Source organism: Panthera tigris, chromosome E1 (assembly GCF_018350195.1).
Source record: "Panthera tigris isolate Pti1 chromosome E1, P.tigris_Pti1_mat1.1, whole genome shotgun sequence".
NCBI classification, from domain to species: domain Eukaryota; kingdom Metazoa; phylum Chordata; class Mammalia; order Carnivora; family Felidae; genus Panthera; species Panthera tigris.
Genome location: NC_056673.1, coordinates 26,001,220 through 26,021,907, shown reverse-complemented (window position 1 = coordinate 26,021,907; position 20,688 = coordinate 26,001,220). Strand labels below are relative to the sequence as shown.

Here is a 20,688-nt window from a genome sequence, read left to right as displayed (position 1 = left end):
GGTTGCTGAGTGGAGACTCGCAAGTTCAGCTGGTCTCAGAGAGCGGCGGGGGCTCCCGGCTCTCCGGCCAAAGCGATCGCCAAATTCCTGGCCCGACCTACTAGTCTCCCACGAATCCAGAATGGGGGTGCAGGGAGTCAGCAGGACGTAGGAAACCAGCCAGATTCTCTCCACTTGGCCGGACCCCCAAGTCCCCAACCCGGTTGCAGCCTGACTTTCTGTGAGGGCCTGGAAACCCCAGGAGCAGCTAGATGTGCCTTCCCTTAAACTAGACACAAAACCAAATAGAAGGGGTGAGAAGTCTGGAGAGGGGCTTCGAGGGGGGAGAGGAGTGGTGGGGAGTGGGAGGGCACACAAGAGAATTCTGCTGTGTTTCTTTATCTGGGTGGTGATTTGTACCAGTGTATTATTCATTTTGTGAAAGTGTATAGAGCTGTACAATTAAGATTTGATCACTTATGCAGGCAAGTTCCACTTCAATAAAACTGACATTGAAAATTATACACGTATATATCATATGTGTGTGTCTATACACACATGTAAATACATACACCAGCCGTGGATCCCAGAGTCGGAAAGAAACCGGCTGCAGGCAAAGGACAGGGGTCCCCAGAAAACCCCACCATTCTTTCTATCTCTAGTGTCTGGGACTTTTGAGAGGGATTTCTGGGTATGTTGGGAAGAGGCTAAGGCCCGTCCACCAAGGCTGAGTTTGCTGGAGGAGGTGGGGGCTGCATTGCTGGTGCTGCCTGTACGGAGACTAAACCTTCTAGAGCCAAATGATTTCTGAGAGCAATGGCAAAGCTTTGTAATTTAGTCCCAATTTTCTCTCTCTCTCTAACACGCACACAATTTTCTAATTCACTCAAAGCATTTTTAAGAAATATTTTCCCTGAGGTCGGGGGAGGGGGGGGTGGCAAGAGTGAGGGTATATGGAATGGATGCTGTTTTGGAAGATCAGTTGCTTCTCAGATTTTTTTAAAGACACTTCCTTCTGATAGACTTTTGCTTTCAGAAAATACTTTAGAAAGAGATCAAAGGACTCTCTCCCCAACCCACTTTCCCAGTGTCTTCAACCCTTACTTGTCTTATCACCCACGCCACTGGGCTCTGACGCTCTGTATACAGAGCAAGGGCAATTGGCTTTGAAGCCCCGGATTAAGCCGGGCCAAATCCTTGCCTCAGAATAACAAACAATACAGGTTCAACAGGAGTTCTCATCGGTAGCTCATTTTTCAAACGCAAATTCACTGTCACTAACACAAGCAACATTGAACTCAACAGGCTATGAAGGCTGATAGTGGAGATTTATCTGGTGGCAAAACCATGACCTAGGAGTAAAGCAGTCAAACGGTTAGGAAATTTTCATTTTTGGGAGGTTTATATTTAAATTTTTGTGGAGCTCACTTTTATCTATGTTTGGGAGAAAATGCAGTTTCTCACATCTTTCAAGCTTGGCAGGGATGTGAAGGAGGTAGACAGAGGAGGGGTCTGGTCTCTGCAGTAAACAGCCTTCTGGGTGCAGAGGCCCCTGAAAGGGACAGAAACTGGCTGGGAGGATTCTGGCCTCGTTTTACACCTGACATCAGGGGTTACTGAGCATTCAGAAATTGATGTCTCCCAATGTGATTGGCATTTTAATCCCCAGATCAAATGGTTTGAGAATCCGAAGTCACTATCCAATGAAGGGGACTATCCTCTACTTTGGCCTTCAGACCTTCATACCTTCAAGAGCTTATAGGCAAGAGGCTTGTGACTCAAAGACTCAAACTAGCTTGAGAAACATTGTTCCCCTTGTTTGGGACCTGCCTCTCCCTCAGCCAGATAGCAAGTATCATGCCTCTAACCAACCAGGGGGGTCTCTAGGGCAGAGCAACAACCCCATATTGGAGGGCCCTGTATCTAAGGGGAATTTCTCAAAGTTGGGTTTTTTTTCTGGGGGTAGAGTATCATCTGCTTGGCTTGTGTGGACCTGGCAGCTGCTTAATTTTGCTTCTATCTATAAGAGCCAAGTGCCTTCCCTTCTCTGGGGTCAGGCTTATGTTCCCTCAGTTTACCAGAAGTCTAGGAATCTGCGATTCCAGGTTCAGGACAAGGGTTCAAGCCGTCTGCTGAGAAATGGAGGTGTTCCAGGAAGGGTGCCGGTAGAGACACAAAGAAGAGAACTGGGACTCCACAGGATGTTGAAGAACCACAAACCCAAGCAAAGCAAGCTGCCTCCTGTGGAAGGGAGGCAGTGAAGGGGGAGGGGGCCACAGGGATCAGAACTGAGAATGTGGTCTCCAAAGTCAGTGAGCAGCAACGCAGGAGGAAAGAGGGTCTGTGAGAACCATGGGGAAGGGCGACGAGGCTAGTGACTTTCTTAAGGACTAGGCCTGGTGCAAGAATAACTTTCTGCCAGAGAAATGAAAGGCCAAGACCGTGATGAAACCATAAGTGGTCAACCTCATCACAGCCATTTAAAAATTATTGTCATCATTCCCTGAGGCGCATCTCTAAGTCTCCACTAGGATCAGGCACAGACATCCGCCTGAAGCTGGTCACCTCTGGAGGTGTGTGTGTGTGTGTGTGTGTGTGTGTGTGTGTGTGTTGGGGGAGGGAGGGAGGGAGGAGGACCCATACTGATGCAGGAAACCCCACTGAGGAGAATCACAAATGTCTTTTGTTTAAAACGGCAGAGGCCAGACAAACCCGAAGAACATGCAGACCATTTATTTTTGAAAGACAAGAATATTTCTGCTGCCTAAAAAGGGAAATTCTGGATCTTTCTCTTTCTTCTTTCCATCCCTCCACCCCAGCAGTTCCAATAAATAAATTCCCTCTCTTCATACCTATAATCCAGTCAACAATTTACCATACGCAGCTCACGTGACCCCCATTTGAGTCTCACAGTAACTAAGAAAAGAAGAATGGCAGGTAAGTCTACAGTCACCAGCTCTGTTTACCCCAGCACCATTGAGCCACGGGAAGTGTAGAAACCTGCCCAAGGGCACTCAGCTAGGAAGAGGCAAGGCTTGAGAGCCACTGTCTTCAGGACTATTCCAAGTGGCACCCTCTACCAGGTTTCCCTAATGCATCCTCCTTCCCCAGCCCCCAAATGCAGCAAATTCAGGCCCTGACATCCCCATGCTCCTTCCCCTGATAGAGGCTCCAGGTGGCCTTGCCACCTACCAGGGAGCCTGACCAAGTGCCCAGAACTTACCCCCAGCAAAACAAAGGAAACCTCGCAAGGTCTGCCAGTGAGCAGACAAGAAGGACCACAGCACCCTTTCACTACACACTGCAAAAACTACTAGCTTTTTGCTTCTTTTCAACAGCTCACCGTTCTCTAAGCAGTTCAGCAGAGTTCTCTAAGAAGAAAAAAACTGCTGACTGGGTGTCAGACATTTCTCTAATTACAATTAATTTTGGCTCACATGTATGGCATGCTCATATGTGCCAGGAGCTAGGCTAAGTGTTTTACATACTGTATTATTTTGCAGAGGGGGATGTGGAGAGGGCAGATACCCTGAAGCACCCTGCCTGAGGGTTGCACAGATGGAAGCAGCTGAGTGGAACTGGAAGCCACTGTGGTCTGACTCCCCATCCCTGGCTCTTGAGGCTTCGCCACCTTATTTCTTCGAAAACCCAATTATGGGCCCACAGACATTTTTACACCTACCCTGTCCCCCAGGGACTAGAATCAAATGTGAGTAAGTGGGGAGAGGGCAGTTCCTACACCTGAACTTTCCAGCTTCTCTGTCTGCAGCAATCCCCCTACACTGATAACCGCTGGCCTTGCCATTGGCGCCCCACCTGAGACTCCTGGCCCCGCTGGCCCCAACGAATCTCTCATCTTGCCTGGTCTGCATCTCCCTCCTCTCCCCTTCTCCCCGAGACTCTCTCCCACAGACACCAGCACATTTTAAAGATGTTTCCACTTTATAAATCATCATCTCTGGCAACCACCCGAGAGTTGCTCCCCAAACAACACACACGCAGGGCCCAACGGTGCCTTCCCCTTGGCTGAGGTGGGGGGGGCCGGCAATAGACGAGCAGCACCCCGAGGGATGAGAGGTTTCCTGGTTGCCACTGCCAGGAAAAGTTATGGAAGTAGGAAAACATGGTCCAGTCCCCTTCCTCCATCTGTTGAGGGTCATCTCCGGGTCCCCAATCAATGCAATCCTGAGAAACCAGGCAGGTCCCCAAAAGGAAGAGGACAAAGCAGCCCCCCTGGGGGCCAATAGTGCAGGACTGGGACCTCCGGAGTCGCGATCCTTATTTGCATTTTATTTGCATAGCGCTACCCCTCCCATCCGTCCAAGCCTGGAGGCTCCCTGGAGGAGATGGATCCTCCGGTGAAGTTCTGCGGCCCAGTCAAAAGCCGTGGTGGGACAAGGGGCTAAGACCCGAGTGGCGAAAGGAACTCCTGGCGCTCCTTTGGCAGGAGCCCGAGAGGACTGTCATGGGAGCTCCTGGGGGATTCCCATCCCTCCCACCAGTCATCCCCATCCCCCAGATAAATGTCCCAGCGCTGACCTGCCCGCCTTGGTGATGATCATTTCGGTGCCCGCCTCATGGAACTTCTTCCAGAGCTCCTTCTCATGCAGGCCCACCTTGATGTTCTCGATGGTCTAGGGATGAGACGGAAGGGGTCGGCCTGAGCCACGGCTCCATGCAGAGCCCACAGAACGGAGAACACAGGCCCAAGGAACTGTGCAGAGTCCTGCCAGCCCCTGAAGCCCATGCCTCAAGATTTCGTTTCATGAAATTATCCTGTACCACTGGTGAATTTTTCAAAATTTAATCAGTAGCTGAAACCCACTCCTTCGGAGCCGTGCCTATAGATGGTCCGCAAAGGACACATGCTGACCATGCCGGGGTAGATGACACACTACACAAACATAAACACTCCACGTGGCGGGACACAGCCACAGGCTTGCGGACACACACAGTCACAGGAGGGACAAACGCCCCTGCGGCCAGACTCGCGCACCCTCAGACTCTACGCAGACCCACGCAGGCCGAGGGTGCACACAGACGGATTCCTTTCATTGTGATCATCAGATTGTCAGTGTGACCCTCTCAGCGACGTCCCCGCGGCGGCTCCCGCTCGCACACGACCGGGATCTGTTCCTCCCTCCCGATGCCAGGCTTTCTTTCGCCCACGCCCTCTCAGCGTCGTCGGAGCCGGACACTTGGCCCGGGCTCGCCCTGCTGCCACAAGGGTCCCCTCCCCAGCCTGTCCCCTAGTAGCCCCAAGGGAGCGAAGCAGAAGAGGGACGAAAGGCAAAGAGCGGGAGCCCTGCCCAGCGGAGCAGAACGCGCAGTCCAGGACGCAGCCAGGTCCCCCGGGAAGCGAGTCTTGTCCTCAGTGGGGCGGATTGGCAGACGCAGGCTGCCCTGCAGACAGACCGACGCCCGACCTCTGCCCGACGGCCAGCGCGGCCCTACCTGCTCTGCGGCGGCAGCGGCGGCGGCGGCGTCGGCGCCTGGGCCCGGGGGGCTGCCGAGCGCGGCTCCGCTGAGGCCCGGCGCGGCCAGCGCGGGCTCGGGGTTGTTGGCGGCGTTGGAAGCGCTGGCCTCGCCGAGCGCCGAGCCCGGGGCCCGGAAGGCCTCCTCGCTCTCCGACAGGCCCTTATCCTGCAGCATCTCCTGCGGGCACAGCACACACCGAGTCACATGCCCAGGTCCACACTCGCCAGAGGCCCAGCAGCTCGCTCCAGCCCAGCCGGGGGACTTCGGGGCCGGGCGGGAAGGTCGCCCTGGCGCACGTGGACACCGCCCCCTTCTGAGCTGGGGGAGGGAGAAAATGCGGAGGGCAGGACCGTCGCCTCCACCGTCTGGGGTCTGGACTTGGGAGGGTCTGTGTGCGGTTCAAGGTCTGCCTGCCTCTGGGTGTGGGGCTGTGTGATGAGCAGGTCTGGGGGAAGGACCGCCCTCTCGGCATTGCCCCAGCTGCACCCCCAGTCCCTCCCTCCTGCTGGGCGCCAGGGGAGCCTGAGGCCTGGGTCTCTCTTCGAAGTTTCCTAATAATTGGGGTCCAGGCTCACTCTTGGCCCAGGGCAGCCAGGACAGTGAAACCAGGAGGCAGGGCCCAGGCTCCTGGGGCTCCACACCTGCAGAAAGGGCCTAGGGTTGGGCAGTTCCTCAGGCCCCTGCTCACCCATCTGCCCTCACCCACTCCCTTAGACAGCAGTCAGGTAGAGCCTCTCTGAGCCAAAGGCTTTCACTCCTGCACATTCCCACTCCCACAGACACCCTGTGTGTCATTCACACAGGTACACACTTCACACCCAGACACAAGCACCCACACAGAGTCTTCTAGTCACTCAAGCAGCCACACTGTCCCAGGGCAGCTCTGATTTAGGCACTGAATTCAGCCAGGGGCCCCCCAGCCTTGCCCATATATTCACATTCGCTGGCTCCCTCAGTCCAAAGGGCTCTGCTTTGGAGCAAAGGATCCAGACCCTTCCCAGCTAAGGACCAGGCCAGTTGGGTGGGTCCAGTTCACAGACACAACCTAGTCCTGCCCACCCCCCCACCCCCCCCAGCACAGCTATCTTTCCCCAAGAGTCTAGAACTATCCACCAGGCTGTCCAAGGCTGCAGAACCTGCTTTTCCTGCCTCCATCATGGATGCAACCCTGCATTATATCTGCTTCTTTCCATCTCCCTGCTCTTCTCCCTTCTTTTGGATCTGGTGCAGCTTTCTATGTGCCTGGCTGCCTCTCTTGTGTAAGAGTGTTCCCCCTTCCTCCTGTCTTCTTTCTGTTCTCTCCTGGATCTCCCTGAGCATCCCAAGGCCCAGGCCTCTGGCCATCCTGCCTACCGGTTTCCCCATCCCAGGTCGTAGACATCGGCTCCCAGGGCCTCACAAAGTAAACAAGCCAAGTGCAACAGAGGGAGATAAAAAAGGGGCCTGGGCCAGTAGGGCTGGGAAAAGCCCATAAAGATAAAGCTGACAGCCCTCCCAGTCCTTGGTCCACAGGCAGCAGGAAACAAGTCTTGCCCGGCATGGCCAGCCCCAGTACCGGCCTTGGGCCACATGCTGGTTCCCAGCGGAGCCTAGGAAACCCAGAGCCCCCAGGCAAGGGGACATTGCGTGAGGAGGGTAGTTGCACGCCCTGGCCCAAGACGCTGGTCCGGACTGTATCTGGGGTCAGAGGGATGGGCGCGGGCCATAGGCTGGTCACAAGCGCGGCAGACCACGGGGGCAGGAAGACGCGTCGCCTGGGGCGATGCTGTTTTGGCCACCGGGTCCTCTACGGAGCACTTGTCGCACCCGGAGCCGTGCAGGGCTGCCTTCTGGCTCATGCCTGGCACTCTCAGTCCTGGGCACTAAGCACGTCCGCGGCCGGCATCCACTGACGCAGGTCCCACCGCTCCCACCTGGGACGAGGGCAGCGTGGTGCTCTCCTTCCACTCCGCGGGCTTCACCTCTTCCTTTTCTCTCAGCCGCGGAGACACATCTCGACATCGCGACAGCTGGCCCTCGCCCTCGATGGGGCTCCCCGCTAATTTCCTTTCCTTCCCTCTGGGCTGGCCCAGACTGGCTGTCCCCTTGGTTCCCCTCGGACCCCGAGCCCCGGCGCACTGTACAGCCGCGTTCCACATCAGCCCGAGCCCGAGGGCCGCAGCCCATCGCGCTCGCCCCTCTCGCGGACCCCTTCGCGGACGCGCCTGCCGGCTCGGCGCGCTTTCGCTCCGTCCGTCGCTTTCAACCAACTCGCTTTCTAAGGAGAACAGCATTTTTCTCTTTACTCTAAATTACTGCTGATATTTTTCTTGCACTGGGGAAATTAACATTTTGTATTATTTTAAATATTTTAATTATCTCTATTATGAGAGCAGTATTCGGGTCAGCTCGATAGCATTAAAAATATCACATAAATTATTAGAACCTTTTATTTTTAACACTGTATATTTAAAGTACTGGTTTGATTTATTAATTCATCATTATTAAACACGTTGTTGCTCTCTGGTCCCTGCTCCATCATTCTAGGGCTTCCTGGTGACACTGTTACTAATATCTAGGTAATTACTAAATATACTATTCCAGCAGGTCATGTTAATCTATTGTTATTTTAATTTTTATTCCGTACCCCTAAAATGCTTCTGTTGCTGGCTCCTCAGTCTCTGTACTTTGTCACAGTTTCAATAACTTATTTACCATAACTTGTAATATCATTGTTCTCAATATAGACGTTAGTTTTCTTCACATCCTTCTAATACTTCTTGTTATTTTATCATTATTTGTTTTGTTAGAATTGTTCACAATACTCCAGGTATTCTTCATCACATCGTTACAATATCTTGTTACTTTGTCATTATTTGTAACGTTACAATCTTAATTCGCTGGTTATTTTTCATCACATCATTACTCCTTGTTACTTTGTCATAATTTGTGATATTGCTGTAGTTCTTAATACTCTGATTATTTTTCATCACATTGGTACGATGCTTCTTATTACTCTACCATTATTTATAATGTTGCTGGGACTATTAATATGTTGGTCATAAATTGTCATATTATTTCAGCAATTCTTGTTGCTGTCTTTGTTTATATTAGTATTGCTCTAAAGATTTTGGTTAATATTTATTATAATAATTCATAATAGTATAAATAAGAAATTATATATAATACTCCATCAATACTAATATTAGTATTTCCCTTAATAGTGTTTTTGTTTACCCTTTTCCTACAGTTTTATCATTTGTTACTATTTCCTATAGTATCACTATTGATTTTATTTTATTTTATTTTTACTATTGATTTTAATACAATGGTTCTTATCACATTGTTCCTATATTTGGAGTTACTTTGTCTATGATCCTTTTAAAGTTTGTGATTACAATTTTCGCTTGGTTCTGAAAGTGACTATTATTTTACTGTTGTTTTAAAGTGTGAGTGCTGTATTAGTTTTCCACTTAGCCCTGTTTCTTTGGCAATTGCTCACATTCTGATACTTCCTGATCATTGATAATTATTTATATACAATGCTCCTTGCTTTAATTTTGACGAGCCCGTTGCATCAAAGGCTCTGAAGTCCGGGGTTCCGATCGCACATTTCTTCATCGATATCGCCTCAAGCACCCGGGCCCTCTTCCTTGGCCTTTCTTATTCTGCAAACACCAGTTTCAAGACCAATGTTCCGCTAGTCGCAGCTTAACCATGTTCTTTTGGCTCTGGCGCTGTTGTTTCTTTGCCCTTGGGTCCCTAGACCCAATTCATCCTGTTACTCAGTGGAGATGAGGGCTCGCGCCCCAAACCGCTGGAAGTAGGGCCGAGGCGGCAGCCTGATCTGAAGCACATCGCGGCACCATCCTGCAGTCTTGCCTTTCCCTGAGGTTCTTACCCCCGTCCCGTTACTCGCCTCTTTTCCAGTTCACCCTCCTCAACCCTGCAGCCTAACGCTGGGCTCGGGGTGGCCCCTGTCCCGCACGCCCGGCTCACCCCCATCCCCGCCGGAACCCACACTCACCCTAACTGCGCTGCAGCATGCGGAGGCGCCTGCGGCCCGAGGTTCACTGCAGGCTCGGGTCCGAGTGGCACAGGACGGCCTGGGGACCGACTCGGGGCCGCTGGGTCAGTGTCCCGTTGCCCGCCGCGCCCTCGGGGCCCGACACATCCTGACTCTGGAGCGGGCCCTTGATCTCCGAGGCTGCACTTTGGGGCCTCAGCTCCCTCCTCCTTCCTCCCTCCCTCCGGGGCCGCCACCCCCCTGCGCTGACGTCGCCGCTGTCAATCAGTCTGCGCCCGCCGCCCCCCGGGGAGGGGGGCTCTAGGGTCCCTTGGCTCCGCGGCCCCAGGACCCCGAGCCCCGAGCTGGCCGCGCGCTCCCCCACCGCGTGGCTCGGTGCCCTCCCTGCGGCCCTCGGCCCGGCAGGCCTGGCTGGGACAGGGAGCCCCGCATGGTTTAGATTAGAGGGGCGGGAAGAGGCAGAGCGGCCTGGCGGTGCCGCACGGCTCGCACGGAGACTCGACAACCAGGACCGAACGCCCGGAGCCGCAGCGCGGCCCGCACACTGGGGCGCGGCCCGGCCCGGCCTGGTCGGGCCGGGGGCCCACTTGCAGACAGCCGCCCTCCGCCGAGCCCCAGGCCGCGGGCTCCGCGCCCGCACACCCCGCGGTCCGAGACCCGCTCCCAGCGGTGCACGCAGCGGCTCGGTAAGCCCACGTCCCGGGAGGCAGGCGCACAGCGCCCCACAGCCCCGCACTCGTCCACAGACCATGCCCCTCACACATTCTCACACCTACGCGCTCCGGCCCGCGCGCTCCTGCTCCCGGGCTCTGGGCGCGGGCGCGACGGCCAGGGCGCGGCCCCTCTGCTCACCGGCCCCTGCTCGTCCCGGCCTGGCGGAGAGCGGCCGCCGGACCCGGCCTGGCGCGCCTCGGAGTCGGCCCGCGGAGGTCACGGGTGAGGGCAGGCCCTTCGCTCAGGCGGGGAGGAGGCCGGGCCGCCAGGCCTGAGCGGCGGCAGCGGGGAAGTGCCGGGCCGGCTTCTGAATCCGAGCCGAGGCCCAGGCTTCAAGGTGCCAGGGCTTGGCAGAGTCTCTGGGCGAAACTGCAGCGGCGAGGGCCAAGACTCCGCCAGCAGCCTCAAGATCCCAGAAAGCTGACGAGGAAGCCCAATCCCTGCCCCAGTCTAGGAAGCTGAGACCACTGCACTGGGAGCTACCCGGCCTCTGTGCCTCAGAAAGTCAGAAAGTGAGGCCCCCTCACTGCCTAGACCTCCCTGACCAACCTCTGACTCTCCACTCCCTCTGTCTCCACTTACCTCTATTTCTTTATGTCTGTCTGTACCTCTCCACAGGACCCTTGAGCTCCACAGGCAGACAGAGCCATGGGGACCCCAGTCCATGCCCAAGCCTCACAGCCTGCTACATGCCCAGAATACTGAGGCAAGGCTAGGTCTGCCCACCTATCCCAAAGGCCCCGGAGTCCCCTGTCAACAGAATTCCCAAATTAGCTCCTTGCTCCTCAGCATGGGCTGCATCGTTTCCTCCACTGGTGCCCCCAACAGTTCCAATCAGCTTCTGTTCCTATCCAGATTTTTACCTCAAAATCAGATGGAAGGAAACAGGACAGGGAAATTCCTTCCTTGGATGGATCTGTCCCTTTTCTAATGCTAGGAAATGGAAAGCCAACATCAATGCCTCTCCCACTACCCTGCACTCAAAGGAGGAGGCAAAATGCCAACTCAGAAAAGCCAGCTGCTGCTGTCAGGAGCCTGGGAACCCATCTCCACAATGGGCTCACTGCTCAAGAATCCCTATCACCCTTCGCAATACCAGATTCCACTACCCCATCTTCCCTGCACAATTTGTCTGATGGAATCCCAAACCAGGAAGGGGAAGTAAGGTCTAAGGGATGGAGAAGCTTAATCTTCCTCCAATCCTGCCTTCTTCTGGAGTGGAGAAAGGAAAGGCCCTGGTGTTTCAGAGATGCCTGGGGAGTCATGTTTCCTGTGTTAGGGAGGACTGGATGACATGTCTCAGCTTCTGCTCCCAAGCCCCCTCCCATGCCCTCTCCAACAACCTGTAGGGAAATCCCTTGCAAATAAATAGTGTACGGACTAACCAACCAACTACTGTATGGAATGGTGAACAGGGAGGGCAGTGAATCACCAGATACTATGGGAAGACTACATTTAGGCCAGACTCTGGAAAGAATTTGTTGACAATCATTGGAGGAAGTTCATAATGAGACCATCTAGTGTTGCTCTTTAAAGAAACTAGAATGGAGACTTTCTGTAAGTGCAAGTCTTTCTGGAGACTCACAGGAGATACTCCAAATCAGTATCAACTAGTTCATGATGACATGGAAAAATGAGATATGCAAGGGACAGGCAAGGTTTTGGCAATGAAAAGGAAGGGGCAAACCAGCCAGCAAGTAAGAGAGAAAGGGAGGTTTTGTATACACATTCCCCGTTAGTAGAATGGAATTCTTTCTTTCACTGATTAACACATACATTTCTTTTTAACGTTTTGACATCTTTGAAATTTTGACATCTTAGAATCAAAGGTAATTTAATTCCTTGTAGTGTTATAGTTTAATTGGTATTTTTTTTCCTTCTTAGTAGTACATAAAATAATAGGAAATGGGCTGATAAATGGCCTGTGGGAGGAAAGAAAAAGACCAGTGTTTTTGTTTTTGTTCTTCCAAAATGGATTTGAGGAGTTCAAAGTATAAAAATTCTCCTCAACTAGCTAAGCAAATAGTTGACCATAACCAAGCATCTATCACACAGGCTTGGGTTGGCTGAGGGGAAAGCCGTCAGGTTTGGTGTCAGGCTCACTGTGGTTTTGAAACCTGGCTCATCATTTAGCAACTGTGTGACCTTGGGCATGTCCCTTAACACTTAAATAAAATGGAGATAATCACATGGACCCACTAGCTTATTGTGAACTTTGGCTAAGTTAATGCATATAAATTCCTGACATGTGGTAGGATAGCTAATATGTTAGTTCCCAAGTATTTCTAAAATTTCTTTTATCCCACTTCTTTTCCAAAAAGGCTTGAGGTGGTTTATAACCAAAATAAGCTAATAAAAATACAAGTATAAAGGTGAACTAGGATCAAGGAGAAAGAATACATGCTATCACTAAGCGTTGACAAAGTTGCTATAATTGAGAACAAAATCTGGCTTATCAGCAGCAGGGCAAAAGGTAGTTCTCCATTTCAGAAATGTGGAAACAGTATGTTTTTGGTGAAGGGTGGGGAATAAACTTTCTCCTGGCCCTAAATTTTAAAGTAGTTTCTTTTGTCAACTTTTATTCTTATGTCTGTATAGTGTCTTGCTATTTACGAAGTGGTTTCACAACTACTATCTCATCAGATGCTGTATTAATTCCATTTTATCTCCATTTTATGGATTCATTCATCCAAAGTCCTTACTATGCTTACCATGTAAGTAAGTGCTCACTATGTGTCAGACACATAAAAAGGAAAGGCCAACTAATTGGTAAGTTTATTAGTTCTATTAGTTAGCCAACTGATTGGCTAACCAATTACTAACTGCAAATTCACTAATGAATAACCTGCAAACTTACTAATTAATCAATCCCAAAGGGAGCAGGGACTGCAGGATAAACCTGAGAATCCCAGTCAGTGCAGTAACGTGGCTTATCCAGAGGGGAGGGGAGGCTTGTTGAGGATGACTGCTTCAGCTGGCTCCACAGTGTGGTGAAAAGCAAATTACAATTAAACATTTTTAAAAAAAAGAAAAGAAAAGCTTTTGGAGTATTTAGTAAATACCAATGTCAAGACCCACCCCAGACCCACTGAGTCAGAATCTTTGAGGATAGGATCAAAGCTGAAAATCACTGCTGTATGTCAATCATGGAAATCCTGTTCCCTGCTTTCCTAGTCTCTCTTGTAGCTAGCAGTGGGCACATGATCCAATGTTGGCCAATGAGGCCTGGGCAGAAGACTGGCAAGAGGAAGGTTGGGAAGGAATTTTTTGCTTTCTGGATGAAGGGGAAAACATAATCTTTTCTCCTGTAGATGAGATCCTTGGAATTCTCACTCTCTAGAGACCCTGATGCAAGGATGAAGGCCAATACGCTAAGGACAACAGAACAAAAAGAAAGAGCCTGGGTTCCTGATGGCATCACTGAGCCAGTAGACCAGTGTCAAACTGCTTCTTATAACATGAGAAAAATAAACCCTATTTCTTTGCATCGTTGTTAGTCTGGGTCTCTGTTACTTACAGTCAAATACACTCCAGAGACATGTGTAAAGGTCCCAGCTCAGTGTTGAGTGAGTCCTTAGGCACTCCATAATGACAGATACATATCTGAATATGTGTCCTTGTGCATTTGCACATACCTTCCCATTCAACTCCAGGACACAAAATTCCTCCACATCCCCTTCCCAGCCATGTTATTTAGTGTGTGCTATGATCTAAGTCCTGGGGGTCCTTAGTAAGTCCCCAAAAGGGAAAAGATGGGTGAGGAAGCAGGGAATTCACTTGTCCCCTATGACTTTATTGTTACCGAGTAGCCCCAAATCTTGGTTCTAGATTTTCCAGCCCACATCCCATTGGGTTTATCAAGCTAAGGCAACTGGGGTAGTGGAAGCAGGAGCTTGAGCTCCTTCTGGAAATTGGAGGATGGAGCAAGGGGAATGGGTAGTAGGTGGCAGCTGCTTCAGGGGCTTTCCCTCCTACCACAGGTACAGTTCTGCTCACCTGATCTCTCACCCTGGCCTCCCGGGCCTTCTCCCACAAAGAGAATTAGGAAGCTTCCAGTGAGAAGAAACTGAGAACTGTGCTGCTCTGATCCCTGCTGGTCTGAGCCCCCTCAGGACTGAGGACAGAGGTAGTGATTTACCAATAGCACAGGTGAGTCCCTCGTATAACTCTCAGTTGAGGCACTACAGAGATAAGGAATGAATGATCAAATTTGCATTTTGTATAGTCAGGGCTAGCAATCTAGGCCTTCTGTTCCAGAGTCCTTATCCATAGGTGGATTCTCTGCAGATCAGACTTTCTCCCCCATTACACTACATGCTCCGGCACTGCTACTTCTTTCCATTTCCTCCAGTAAGACTTCTCTGAAATACACACTTATTTTACTACCTGTCCGAGGAAGTTATATCTGCTAGGGTCATATTGGGTAAAAAGTATTCCTAAGTCAGAGAATCTATTTCATTATCCAACCTCCCTTCTCTTTCCTCCTCTTTCTGCCCTCTATGCTTCCCAAGCACACACTATCCAAAACTGGGTCCTCAAGGTTTTTTTAATTTGGGTCCTCAAGTGTTTTTTTTTTTTTTATTTTCCAAATGTTTATTTATTTTTGAGAGAGAGAAAGAGAGAGGAGAGAGAGCACAAGCAAGCACACAAAAGGTGAGAAGGGGCAGAGAGAGGAGGACAGAGGAGCTGAAGCAGGCTCCATGCTAACAGCAGAAGGCCCTATGCGGGGCTCAAACTCACAAACCGTGAGTGAGATCATGACCAGAGCTGAAGTCAGACACTTAACTGATGGAGCCACCCAGCCACACTGAGTTTTTTTGTTTGTTTGTTTGTTTGTTTTTAATTAATTTATTGACTTAGAGACAGAGAGTGAGGTGGGGAGGAGCAGAGAGAGGGGGAGAGAGAGAATCCCAAGCAGGTTCAGTGCTGTCAGCTTGGAGCCTGATTTGGGGCTCAGTCCCACAAACCATGAGACCATGACCTGAGCCAAAATCATGAGTCAGATACTTAACCGACTGAGCCCTTTGAATGAGGGGCTGAAACAAATTAGGATTCAAGAATGAAAGAGCACACGAGCTACCACAGCGTCCTTGGAATTTGAGTTAAAAAACCTAAATTCAGGTCATCAGCAGGCTGTTAACAGAGGGAACTACAATATGATCTGCTTTAAGCCTGTTTCCTCACCTGTAAAATGAATTTAATAATAACAGCCACCTGAAAGGACAGTAGAAAGTATCTATTTATCATATAGATAATCGTGCTTGAAGGGCTCACAAAAATAGCTAATGTTTATTGAGCACCTACAATGTGTCTGACAGGAATCTAAGAGCTTTATGTGCTTAACCTCATTTCAACCTTACCACCTCACCAGGTGAGTACTATCATAGTCCTCATTTCAACAGATGAAAAATTGGGTAATATACCCAAGGTCATACAACCAGGAAATAAAGTCAGGATTTGAATCCAATTAGTCTGGATCTTCAGTGACCATGTTTTTAAATATGCTGCTCTATGGTCATTGAACCTAAGTTCATTTCACTTGTTAAGCAAGGATAATAATACCTCCCCCACTGGGTTGTTGTAAGAGTGTAAAATACTGCCTGACACATAATAACCCTATTCTCATTTTTGTAAACAGGACTCTCCCAAGGTCTCACAGTAAGAAAAGAGGTCATTGGACACCCAAGGCTCAAGAGCCCAAGAGCTTAGCTATCATTATTGTTTATTTTCTAAAAAATAAAATACCTACCTAGTTTCTCTTAGTTTCTCTTTAAAAAACTAAAGACTTAGTTTCTCTTTAGACTCCCCAAAGAAAGACAATACATCTTTCATGGTCCCAGAAACGCCATGCTCTGCCTCCCACTGACCCCACCAACCTGGCCACTGGAAGAGTCAGCAGGACTCAGGCAAAAGGCTGCTCATTCACCTGGACACTTGGTAGTGGAATGGAGAGCACTGTATACACAGACTGTACCACAAACTTTTCTTATGCAAAGACCATACTGATGGCCCTTTCTAGCTGGTAACACCACATTGGCCAAAAAAAGGCAATGTTCACTAACCCAGGCACAAATGGGGATAAAGATAAGTGTGCTTTCATCTGAAATAAAATCCTCTATAACAGGCCTTCTTCCTTGCTTCCAAGATTCATAAACTCCCTCCACCTAGCTAATGTTTGGGAAGTGCCTCCTAACATCTAGCTTCAACCCCTATTGCTGCAGTTGGTCCTTTCTCTGTCTCTAAGGAATCAGAGGCATACTGGGGCTCTGTTAACTGGTCGGACCTCCACAGTCAGTTTCCATTCCCTCATTCAGCCACGGAAGCTGGGCGGATGGAGCTATTCAAAGAGCCCTGAGCTTAAGAGCTATGCCAGCACTGGCACTGAACAGGGCACAGACCCCGTGTGCATTTCTGGGAGGCAAGGCTGTGGCTCGCCTAGAATTCAACAGACCCTAGAAGGGGAGGGCAGGGAGGAGTCCCCATGCTAGACCCCCATGTCCCTGTATTTTCTGAAGTTCCTCCTTTGAACACGTCCCTTTATTTATTGGGTCTCATTTAACCTCAGCCTTGTCCTCCTGAGGTCATTATTTGGTAACTGTCACTCAGCCTACGGTGGCATTAATTTCATAATCCTATTGATTTCCTTCAAGTTATTTGGGGTTTTTCTCGACATCTTCCTGGGCCTGTAGGAGCTCATTCCCAGTTCTGGTCATTCCCGAGGAAGAGGCCCCAGGCCGTTAAGGATTTGCCCAGAGGCCCGTCCCGGGCGGGGTTCCTTGTTCCAACCCTGGCCCTTCCCAAGATGCGAGATTTGGACTTGCGAGGCCGCCTTGGTTGCTTAAGTGTGAAGTAAAGCGGCTGGGTGCCCACTACCACCTCCAGGAGCTTCCTGAGTGGCTACTGAGGCCGTCCTTCAGCTCAAAAGGCCTGGGCTTCACCAATCACAGCTTTGCTTGGCCTGGAACCCCGCCCCATACTCCATCTTGGATCCGGAGGGGTAAGGGGCCCAATCACCACCGGATGGGCGGGGGGAAGCGGGTGAGGGTGGGGAGAGGTCGCCTCTAGTGCCCACGTGGCCGCCGACCTGTGCCTTCCCGCCACCTGCGGCCGGGGGCCTGGCCCCTGTCGAGCTGCAGCTGCAGCTCCCAGACACCACCCCAGCCCGTCGCCAGGGGATTAGTGTCTGTCTGTGGGTTGGGACAGCCTCAGTGGGGGTTGTCCTGGCCCAGACGAAGGCTCCCTTCACCCTTCTCCAGGAGTGCCTTCCCAGAGTCCAGTTTGGGCAGAGAAAGATTGTGTTGGGGGTCTGACAGCCTGGGGTGCTGATCTCTCCCAGAACTGAGGTGTGGGGTGACAGGAGTCCCCCTCCCCGCCAAGCCTGAGCCACATGTGCTGGGAAGTTCATTTCCCCTTGTTTTGCAGAACGGGCTCAGGGATTGACCCCAGGAATGACCCCAGTGTCAGGAGGCATTAATGATCTCCATACGGGCAATAAACAGGCAGACCGGCTGGCTTGGTGTGGAGGTGCCCTGGAATGGGGCTGCCTTATTAGCCTCACATTCGCTCATGGGTAGAGGCTTAATTAGCAAGGGCTCCCTCATCTGTCTCCCCTCCCCCAAACATCCTTGAGCTCAATGGGAACAAGGTTGGAGACACTGGAGTTCTCCGGCTGGTTCCTCTGCTCCATATGGGCCTCCTCAAGAGGCCGACTCTTCAGACTCGGACATTTGTCTACTTCTAACAAGACTTGGAAATTGGTCCTCCTGATAAAGTCTCTCTTGTTTTTAAAAGCCCCCAGAGGTCAAGTCCATGCATTCCGAGTCAGCTCACTTTTTTTGTCTAGGAACAAGAAGGCCTTGCTCTTCTTTAACTTAAATCTCTCCTGACTATTTGAGTTTGAGCCCAATTTTCCCAAAGGGAAATTTCCCAAGGGAATAAATAGGCGACTACCAGCCTGTATATGGGTGGGAGGTGGGGGGCAAACAGTCCTTAGCAACTGCCTAGACTATAAAAAGCACCATCTGATGTATCACATCTCTCTCTCCAGATCCCTCCATCAGGTTGCTTACTTCTTCTAGGTGTGTGACTTAACCTCTTTGGGCTTCAGTTTTCTGTATAGTTCACTTAAGATTCACCGAACCCTACATTCTAGGCACAGTGCTAAGCGCTAGAAGAATGAAGCAGAGGAAAACTGAGGCTCTTCTTGAAGGGAGCTCCCAATCTAGTGGGGGAGACAGACTTGTAAACAAATGCAGTAATAAAACGTGCTCAGGGCTGTAATCTAAACCCATACCGGGTATGATGTGAGTACAAAAGAGGGAGTTACCAACTCATCCTGCCTTGTTAAGGAAGGTTCCATGAGCAGATAACATCTGAGCCCATCTTTGAAAGATGAATACGTATGGGATCCTGAGAGACAGAGAATGTGAAAAGGGCATTTCAGGAAAAGGGAATAGCCTGTACAAAGGCACAGAGAACATGTTTGAGGAACAGCAGAGCTGCAGCGACAGAAAATGAAGTTTCGTGGGAAGGTAAAAGTTTAGAAGGGCCTTGTAAGTCATGTTAATAACTTTACCTAGACAGCCAGTGTAGTACATTGAGCTCCACAGAAATAGCCAGGGCACTTGAGAGTCAGACAGGCACTGGGTGACCTGAGCCTCACTGAGGAAAAATAGGGAAACAGGAGCAAAGGAGATCCTAAGAGGGATTCTGAGAGGCAGAACATCATCATATGCATTCTTTCTGCAAACTTGCCAGGAGGAGCACAAGACAAAGTGCAAAGATGTTTCAGTCAACTTTTCAAAATTTTCTAAATAGTGCTCAGAAAGGTGGAAGACTTGTCTTCTAAAGAGAAAGGAAAATTTGAAGACAAGGTAAAGACCAACAAGGCTCAGTATGAGACATGAAAACCTGTATCCATCCCCCCTACAGGGGAAATAACAGGGAAGTTCAAGGATCCTAGTGTATCCAAGATTGGCCTTTGGCCTTTGGCCTTCATCTTGTTTTGTTCTGAGTATCATCCAAAAATCAAAGGAGAACATCTGGGCTTGTCCATTGGTGATGTTGCAAAGGACCTGGGAGGGACGTGGAATAGCACTGCTGCAGATAACAGGCATCTTCATGAGAAGAAGGCTGCTAAGCTGAAGGAAAAGATAGGAAAAAAGGATATTGCTGCATACTGAGCTACAGGAAAGCTGATGCGGCAAAAACGGGAGTGATCCTGGCCAAAAACAAGAAAAAGAAGTTAGGTAAGGAAGATGGTGATGATGAAAAAGCTGGTTCTAGGGCAGTTTTTTCCCATGTCCATAAAGCATCTAACCCCCAGAACTCACTACTTTTAAAGAAAAAAATTTACAGCTGTTTGTTTTGTGTTTTTTTTTTTTTTAAATAGAGTTTACACACTACTGAACGCGTCTTTAGCTAGCCTTATCCCCATGGTATTTTCAGTAGCTACTAAGCTTGGTAGGTGCAGTATGGAGGCTGTAAACTGGCATGGGAATTTAAAGCAGGCTCTTGTTGGTGCACACCCCAAATTAGATATCCATGGGGATGGTAGTTTTTTCATCTTTAGTTGTTTTTGATGCAGCTTCTGTGAAATGTTTTTCTGTTCATTCTGCAGTTGGGGAAAAAAAAAAGTTGCAGCTGTTTTGTTGACATTCTGAATGCTTGTAAGTAAATACAATTTTTTAAAACTAGCATTGTCCTTTTCATAGATCTGAATTTTTTCTTCTTAAGGGGAAAACTCTAGTCCTCTGCTTTTGCCCTTATTGGATCACATGAATTACGTACAATATATATCTTTTCATGTAGTTAGCTGATAAAAAGCTTTTGTCTACACACCTGTGTATAATGAGGGTAATAAAAGTTGAATTGAGACAAAAAAAAAAAACCACACCTTTATCTAAGGTCAATGGGGAAGCCATAACAGGTTTTTAGGAGGGAACAGAGCTGGGCTAATCAGATTTGTATTTTAGAAGATGACTAGTGGTGGGGTGGGAAGATTTTGGGGTGAAGAGTGGCAGCAAGGAGATCACTTATGCAAGCAGGGAATTTATTAGAATAGTATTTAGGAGAAGTGGAGCAGGAAAGAGGCAGGAGTTAAGGACGTTTCTGGGCAGGAATATGTTAGACATTTGTCATTTTGCATCCCCTGAGTCCACTCCCCCTTTTCATGTGCAGAACCCCAGTATAGGGGTGCCTGGGTGGCTCCATAGGTTAAGCGTCTGACTTCGGCTCAAGTCATGATCTCACGGTTCATGGGTTCGAGCCCCACATCGGTCTCTGTGCTGACAGCTCAGAGTCTGGAGCCTGCTTCAGATTCTGTGTGTGTCTCTCTCCCTGCCCCTCCCCTGCTCACAGTCTGTCTCTCAAAAATGAATAAACCTTAAAAAAATAAATAAATAAAAAGAACCCTAGTATAGTTTTAGGGGAAAGAATCATTTCCACTGAGGATTTTGGTGGGATTGTCAGTGAAGGGGATCTGTCTGCCCCAGCCAAGATCATATTAGATG

The 20,688-nt window shown here is 49.9% G+C and overlaps 1 protein-coding gene across 3 annotated transcripts in view; it reads right to left on the bottom strand.

Annotated features, from left to right (window-relative positions):
• Positions 1 to 9,621, bottom strand: part of TBX4 (T-box transcription factor 4) — a 31,360-nt gene extending 21,739 nt beyond the window's left edge. For 2 of the 3 annotated variants that reach the window (XR_006211253.1, XM_042966789.1), the window contains exons 1-2: positions 5,434 to 5,803; positions 4,519 to 4,613 (exon numbers count right to left, since the gene is read on the bottom strand). Coding sequence is in view for 2 of the 3 variants with exons in the window: in XM_042966789.1 (XP_042822723.1) it covers positions 4,519 to 4,613; positions 5,434 to 5,631 (293 nt within the window). In the remaining variant the exon portion in view is untranslated. Of the gene's footprint in view, positions 1 to 4,518; positions 4,614 to 5,433; positions 5,804 to 9,463 lie in introns of those variants that run through there. The other variant, XM_042966788.1, reaches the window with a different exon arrangement.
• Between the last annotated feature and the right edge of the window lie 11,067 nt (positions 9,622 to 20,688).